Source organism: Ascaphus truei, chromosome 17, assembly GCF_040206685.1.
Source record: "Ascaphus truei isolate aAscTru1 chromosome 17, aAscTru1.hap1, whole genome shotgun sequence".
NCBI classification, from domain to species: Eukaryota; Metazoa; Chordata; class Amphibia; order Anura; family Ascaphidae; genus Ascaphus; species Ascaphus truei.
The window spans coordinates 4,285,106-4,293,186 of record NC_134499.1 but is presented as its reverse complement, the minus strand read 5'-3'; the positions used below and the strand labels follow the sequence as shown (position 1 = coordinate 4,293,186).

Genomic DNA, 8,081 nt, shown 5'->3' with positions numbered 1-8,081 from the left:
CCCCCCACCCCTCCAAACATAATTATGCCTCTCCAGTGAGGCCATTGCTTACCCTACAGCACAAAATGGGAGACAACGCTAAGGCTATTAACCATTTTGCTGACTTTGAGCGCTAAGACGAACGCGTCACGGAGCTGGTTCGCCTTTATTGGCTGAACCAGCTCGCGTCACGCGACTGTAGCACCAAATTTCAATTTGGGTTATGCCGGCAAAATGTTGCAGCGACAACGCTGCACTTTGCCGCCGATGGAGTTTTCAGTTTGAAAACTCCCACCGCACAACCCAAATTTGCGACGGACGTTCGCGCACGTCGCATCGCCTTCTGTCTGAGCTCAGCCTAAATCAACCAAAAGAAGTATTATAAATATGTTTTTTTTAAAGAAATGTTTAATATTTGAAATCAGACCTTTACTTTGCAGGCTATTTATATCTAAACAAGAGCAGCAGTCACTGCTGACTGGGACAGGATACCAAGGACAAAGGGCATAGTGATTGAAAGAGGTCACGGATGTTTGCCTTCTATTGATGTAGCGGTGAACGCCCTTCCAATAATTTGAGTTGTGTGAACTTGTACAAATTTGCTTTGCCTGTTTCGCTTAAGCCTTTGAGTGCCAGAGAGACTGGCCCCAGAGTGCCACAGCACATCCGACAAAGTGCGGTCATGTGACTGCGCGGCCCTAAACCCGGAAAACTGAGTCCTCTTTCATTCCCCTTTACTGCAGATTGCTTCCTGTGCTCCATGGGAAGCAAGCGGAAAAAACTTTCCTTAGCTATGACGTGACCAATACGTCATTAGGCGCCTGTCGTGCAGGACCCCACAGCGTAGGGACTACGTCTTGGGGCACTCAAATGGTAAACTTTTGGAAAAGTGAAGGATCATTCGTCCAAAATATTCCATAGAAGTTTTTCGTCTAAATTGACAAGTCGAAGCAAAATTGTAAATTTCGAGGGACATCTTTGAATTGCGCCAGAGAAGAATATACCCTGAAGGGTGGGGGGGTTTCAGGCTGCGGACATTTTTACTTGGTAAACTTTGTAAAAAGTTAGATTTTTTTTTTCAAGGTTCAACAAACAACTGCAATTGTTGCCAGGTTTCACGAGCTTAGGAGGAAGTTTTGCACGTAACTACTAAAAATAAATAGATTTAGGGGAGCCAAGTCAATGGACTCCCGCAAACGGACAAAACACAGTATATCATGATACAGAGTATTTTCTGATATGTTCAACCCTCAGGAACTGTTTAATCTTAAGCAAAGCTATTAAAACAACCAGATGTAAATGGAACAATTGAGAGTTTATTACTAATTTTAGAATGTATGCTTCTTGGGACAGGGACTTCATTACCGGTTGTTTCAACGTTTTAAGTGGTATCTTTGTGTTCTTGTCCTTAGCCAGACATTATACTGTGCTATGGAATATGTTGGTGCCATCTTAGTTATTATTTGATCACCAGAAGTCTGGGTTTTCCCCGAGAGAAAAAAGGTCTTAAACCCTCCCCCCCTCCCCCCCCCCAAAAAAACAGGACTTTGCCACAAATATTATGGAGCTTTAAATTTTATTCGGAATATCTTGCTAATGTTTACTGTGTTTAACAGACAGGATAAGGTATTGTTTTGATGCAGGGCAACATTTTTGTTTTCAATGAATACAAAATAAGAGTTTTCCGTCACAGAGCCACAAGACCGACGTGTTCCTCAAATGTCTGAGTGGGCAGAAAGGTTATGTGTATAATGAAACAAATGTGACAGAGGGTCGTGCCTGTCACATTGTAGGCGTTAAGGAATCTGAGACTGCCCTCTGCAAATTCTCCTCACAGGCCCTGTCGCCATTTGACAAAACCTCCCCACGTGACCACAACAAGCGTCGTTCGTGCTCACTGCGTGTCCAAGGAGGCTCACCGCCTGCCAGCCAATAGCATGACAACATCGGCGTGGGCGCCGTCCTCGCTGACCAATCACCGAGGGCTGTCCACGCGACAGCCTCGTGATACAGCCTGTGACGGTTGAGGGGGTCAGCCTGTCTTTTTCGCGCCCAGCGGGTTTGCACCGCTTTTACAGCGCGCTTTATAATGCGCCATTTTTATAAAATGAATACAGAATGCAATAATAATTAAAAAAAAGAATGAAAGGATTGCAGTGAAGCTTCCTACACATATTTAATGTTGATTTGCTTTGCACTGTCAGTGAAATTCCACTTCATGGCTGGATAATGGTGGTATTCTTACCATTTACATAACGTATTTGTAAATAAAGCACATTTTTAGCATACCAATTAAGAAAGTGGAATGGATGATTGTACATTTATATGAGAAAACTGGCTTTACTGCCTTTTTGTTCAACAAAAATATGCTTTTTCATCTAAAGAGCTCACAAATTACCCCTTGTGGTGCATTTACATGTCTCAGATGTTTCTGCAACGGTGTCTTTCCTCATTATCTCTTATCATACAATGCTTCCTCTGCCGCCAGGGATTCTGGGAAAGGACATGCAAATGAGCACAGTGTGTCACTATATGCTTCTTAATTAATTTTAACATGGATCCCAATAAGCTTATGCCTGCCGTATTACACGGCTTTACAGCAGTCTTTGACAAACCGCAGAGGGAGGCGCAAAACGCGTTAGAGTTTCACTCCTTTCACTTTTTGATAGGGATTTGTGCTAATAAAATTTTTAGATATCGTTTGCCCCCCAACCCTTGATTGTGACATGCTGTGCAATGCTATTTTTGCTTGTCTCCTCAAACTCCCCCACGCGGCAGGAGCACGCCAACGATGCCTCCAGAGACTGGAAATTTGTGAGTAATATCTGACATCCAACCGGATTGACTATTGGATTGTGTATGGATTTAGACATACTGTCATTGAGGTAGCTCTACCGGCGTTTTGATGCAGATACGCGCAGCTGCGGATTTCAAGATCCGCCGCCTCTAGGCACTTACATGTGGCGGCCGCCTCCTTGCTTACTACCCTTCTCCTTCGGAATTGCAGCGTCACAAACGTGATGTCACATGGCATCGTGTTGTCATGGTAACGTGACGCCACTACGTCATTTGACGCTGCGATTCGGAAGGAGGGCGGTAGCAAGGAGGCGGCCACCACATGTAAGTGCCTTCCCATGAGGCTCGATAGGCCTGAGAGTGCGGCAATTGTATATGAGGGTGGACATTTTTGCCACGCCCCAAATGTTGCCGCCCTAGGCCCGGACCTAACGGGAAATCCGCCACTGGCTAAGTGCATATGGCACATGGGATCACTTTTTAGTGGTTCCCAGGTCAGACACGAGCCTCCAAGAATACACACAACATTTGAGCACACACCAACCTTCACCCTATTTCAGCGGTGCGCAAAGTGGGTTGCGCGGGCGGTTGCAGAGGCCCCGCGCTCTTCCCCAAGGCATTTAAATTAAATGCCGGGGGATCGCATGAGGCCTCTGCAACTCTAAAACTTACCTTGACTCTGCCGGCGTGACTCGCGTCCATGGCAACGCGGCGTCAGGGTCATGTGACGTGACGTCACGCGCGTCAAATGACGCCCTATTCTATCTATTTCATATACAGGCGGTCCTCGGTTATCCGACTGAATCCGTTCCGCAAACCGCCGTAGGATAGCAAAACGTCGGATTGCGAATCCAATGTTAATGGTAAACTGGGTATGCAGAGAAGCTAAAGGATGCGGTTTAGCTTCACTGCATACCCAGAAAACCCACCCACAGACAGCAGTTTTGACCTTTATGGGTCTCATCAGTGTGGGGTTGGTAAACTGGGTATGCAGAGAAGCTAAACCGCATCCTTTAGCTTCTCTGCATACCCAGTTTACCAACCCCACACTGATGAGACCCATAAAGGTCGAAACTGCTGTCTGTGGGTGGGTTTTCTGGGTATGCACCTTAACCCTGGCTGTGCTCAAAGCTGTGACCATGCAGCAAGCTTAAGCCTATAGGGAACCATGTTAAAAATGGTTTTTGAAGCAAAAAGTGGCACTGTGTGCTCATTTGCATGTCATTTCCCAGAATCCCTTGCTGCAGTGGAAGTGCTGTGTGCTGGGTGATAATGGTGAGAGGCGGGGTTGCAGACCTGCCTAAGACATGCAGATGAGCATACAGTTGTATTTACATTTGTGTGTGTGTGTGTATATATAACCAACCTCACACTGATGATACCCATCATGGTTGAAACATGTCTGTGAGTGGGTTTAATGGCTTTGCATCTCATCCCAGCCTCGGTCTAAAAGCTGTGTTTAAGACAGCATGCATTGGCTTGAGGATTTGCTTGTGTTATACGAGCTTGAGACAAAAGGTGGCACTGAGTGCTCATTTGCATGTCATTTCCCAGAATCCCTTGCTGCAGTGGAAGCGCTGTATGCTGGGCGATAATGGGGAAAGACAGGGTTGCAGACCTGTCTAAGACATGCAAATGAACATACAGTAATATTTACAGTTGATATATATATATATATATATATATATATATATATATATATATATATATATATATATATATAAATGGAAGGGTAATGTGTTTGAAGATCTAATTATACCACATACTGTTACTATTAACCCACGTGATCTCTTTTATAACAATCCTCGATCTATTTTAGAAAGAAGTGCCGAGGCAGGGGGCGGAGGAATATCAGCACGAGGCGCAAGGCGACGGGATACACTGCTAAGAGCTGCGAACCGAGCTTATAAAAAGGCGGCGCTGTTACTCCCGCCACGTCAGTCTGCTGCTGGGATGAAAGAGGAAACATAGAATGCTGGTGCTGTCGTGTTCTTCAGCAATTACGTCAACTGCTGAACCCAACAAGCCGCTGTAGTTGTGCTTTACCCCCCGGCCCTTTTACCGCCCACTGCCGTTCGATGCGGACAGCCATGGCGGTATAGCAGCAGCAGGCCCGCGGCTCCCCCCTCCCCAGGCCCCGTGCAAGGCTGTGGCAACCAGCGGCGCTGTCAGCACCAGGCTACGGCAACATCATGGCGTGAGTACCGCGGGGGTAATGGGGTGGGGAAGGCGTCAATGTCTTTAACCACTTCGTTGCCGGCACGGATGGGCTTCACTTTAGGGGTGACCCGTCAGATATGAGCGGCCCCATGCAGGGGAAGGGTAAAGGTAACCCAACTGCCTCTAATTGTGACCCCTCACTCATGTGAAGTCCCATATGAAAGGGACGAATGGGTCACAGTGACGGTTAATACAGGACGGGTACCTGGGGGGGGGGGGGTGTATGGGATGGGAGCCGGCTATAAAGAAAATATTACTAATGACCCTTAATGAGCCCTCGCATGGGAAGGGATGTGTCGGAGTAAGGCTGCCTCTACAGAGGTCCCTAACCCTTTCGCTGCCAGTGGGGCAGTTGCCGGCCCCTCTACCGGGGAAAGGGTTGATGTGATGGGAGCCGTAATTCTGCGCGTGTCTCATCCGCATTTGTGCCCCAGGGAGGCACGGGGTGTGCCCGCGTGTGTTTGTGGAAGTGCCCCGGGGCGTCCCCATACAAGCCAACCCTTAAATAGAGCGAGATTCCCGCCGGAGAACTCGGCTGCTAAATTGGACCCTTTGTGGCGGCGGCGGCTTCCCTCCCTCCCCCGGGGGCGGCAGCACGGAGCCCCCCGAGAGGCTCGCATTACCGCGCAGCAGCTGGCCCGCCATGTGCCGGGTTATTTGTACAGGAGGTGGCAGCGCAGCAGCTCGGTGTCCAGGAGCAAAGCAGCGTGTAAATGCCAGAGGCAGGCGCTCCGCCGCAGGTACCGGAGCCGGGGCATCCGTCCGCAGGGCGCCGGGGGTAACGTGGCTGAGTGTAAAATGGCGGCCCGCTCGCCGGAGGGGCGGGGGAGGGGGCCCATGTGTGAAATGGCCGCGGCGCGGTGACTCACCGGCTGGGAGGGGGCGTGGCTGGGGAGAGGTGGCCATGTTTGGGCATGAGGAAGCCGCGTGCCTCTCCCAGGCGCTAACATGTCCCAGGCTGCGGCAGAACCCAACCTTACTATCAGTACCCGGGAATGTGCAGCGCTGCTCCTCTGTCATGTTGACCGTGTATTTATTTGTTTTTATTGGCAGGCTCCTCACGGAAACCCCCAGCAGCATTGCTGTATACGAGAGAGAAAGTTTGACATTGACCTCCCTTTTCAAAGCCCTGATACCTGAGAAAGATGAGCCTGTTAAGCAACGAGATAATGTTGGGGCACTTGCTGTCCCCCTTCAACCAGCCGTTTTTGGCGGCTGAGGAAAGTTTGGGTCTCTTAGATGACTGCATTGAGATGCCCGGGTACCTCCCATCGCATGGGTTCTCCATCAACAAGTCGAAGGATGGCATCTCCGACCTGCTGCCTTTGGTCGATTCCTTGGGCAGTTTTAAGGGTAAGTACGACTACAAATAAGGTGGGGCGTGTCGGGAGGTAATAACTACCCAATTATGTCGCACAGAGATTCAGTGCAGACACCTCGTTAATAACACCTTTACTGACAAACTGGCCTGCAACCAATTACTGTGCAATGCCTTGCTTAACCCTCCTGCATTCATTTCAAAAAATTATCACAGTTACAATATTGTGAACCGCTAATGCACAAAGGCAGCGAAAGGGTTGAGACAATCTCTAGACGCTGCCCACAGTGTACCACCCTGCCATCCATGTGATATACCAAAGTGCACATCTAGCTTCCTCCCACAGCAAAGATGGGAGGCTTTGCCTTGGCCAAGCAGGTCAGTTGGTCTCTGCCGAACTGACTTTTTCTTTCCCTTTCCCACAGAGGATGCCTTCTCTGGCATGGATTGGATGGTGGAAAAGATGGATCTGAAGGAGTTTGACTTTCATTCCCTGTTCGGGATGGAAGACCTGGAATCCACCGTCTTGTCAGATGAGCTTATGGCCACGTTGGAAGACTCGTGTGATCTCATAGAGGACCCACATTTCCCTTTGGTACTTGGCATCACCGTGCCATCACCAGACCTGATCTCTCTTCCACAATCTCCACTGGAGGATGATCAGGTGGCCCCATTGAGCCCAGATTTATCAGAGTCCCGTCTCTCTAGCCCAGACCATTCCTTTAGTTTGGATCTAGGCAGCGAGGTAGATGTTGCAGAGGAAGATAAAAAGCCCCCAGCAACATATGTTCTTGAAATTATAAAGTGTGAGAAGGAAGATTCCTCAGATAATGACAGCGGGATCTCTTTGAGCCCCCTGTCGTATCTGGAATCTCCCCAGCAAAGTCCAACATTTACAGTAGAGTACCCTAGTAGCATCCAGTCATCTCCTGCATCCCCAATCTCTGAGAGACCCAAACCATATCATCTTCCTTCCAAGGATAAAGCCGTGTTGTCAAAGATAAAAGTAGCTGGTGGGGAGCCCAAACCAGACAAGAAAAAAAAGAAAATGGAGCAGAACAAAACAGCTGCAACCCGATACCGGCAGAAGAAAAGAGCGGAGCAAGACGCAATATCTGGAGAGTGCAGAGAACTAGAAGATAAAAACAATACCCTGAGTGAGAAACTAGATTCCCTAGCGAAAGAGGTCCAGTATTTGAAAGATCTGATGGAAGAAGTCCGCAAAGCCAAAATTAAACGAGCAAAAAGTTCTTGAGTAGGAAGGCAGAGGAGTTAGAGCGTTGTGTATGTTGTACATAGAGGTTAAGTATTGTGAGAATGCCTACTTAATAAATTATTTTATAGTTAAACCAAACTACTGTCTGGCACTTTACTGGTGGGTAGTTGAAAGTCAAAACACGGGTGGGCAACTCCAGTCCTCAAGGGTCACCAACAGGTCAGGGTTTAAGGATATCCCTGCTTCAGCACAGGTCATTCAATGACGGCCATCTGTGCTGAAGCAGTTATGAAAACCTGACCTGTTGATGGCCCTTGAGAACTGGAGTTAGCCACCCCCTGCTCCAACGTGTTAGAGGTGTCATAGTTGGCTTGTAAACCTGGTTGACTGGGAGGGGTTTAATTTTCTTCTGGTTGCTCCTATTTTTACAATGCCACTTATAAAGAGGGTGCAGGCAAATGTCTACCTATTCAAATATTCATTTCTACCAGGGATTACCTTTTGAATCACATTCCCACACATTTAATGTGCCCTTTAATTTGTCATACTTCA

At 48.2% G+C, this 8,081-nt stretch overlaps 1 protein-coding gene across 1 annotated transcript; it reads left to right on the top strand.

Moving 5' to 3' along the window:
• The first annotated feature begins 4,701 nt into the window (after positions 1-4,701).
• Positions 4,702-7,667, top strand: ATF4 (activating transcription factor 4). The gene is made up of 3 exons (XM_075573747.1): positions 4,702-4,972; positions 6,049-6,348; positions 6,739-7,667. Exons 2-3 carry the CDS (start codon positions 6,141-6,143, stop codon positions 7,566-7,568), a joined length of 1,038 nt encoding a protein of 345 aa, XP_075429862.1. The 5' UTR covers positions 4,702-4,972; positions 6,049-6,140; the 3' UTR covers positions 7,569-7,667.
• The last annotated feature ends 414 nt before the right edge of the window (positions 7,668-8,081 follow it).

Coding starts and splice junctions, on each gene's coding strand:
- ATF4 (XM_075573747.1), top strand. CDS start 6,141: ATGAGCCTGTTAAGCAACGAGATAATGTTGGGGCACTTGCTGTCCCCC. Junction 6,349..6,738: donor TTCCTTGGGCAGTTTTAAGG/GTAAGTACGACT, acceptor CCTTTCCCACAG/AGGATGCCTTCTCTGGCATG.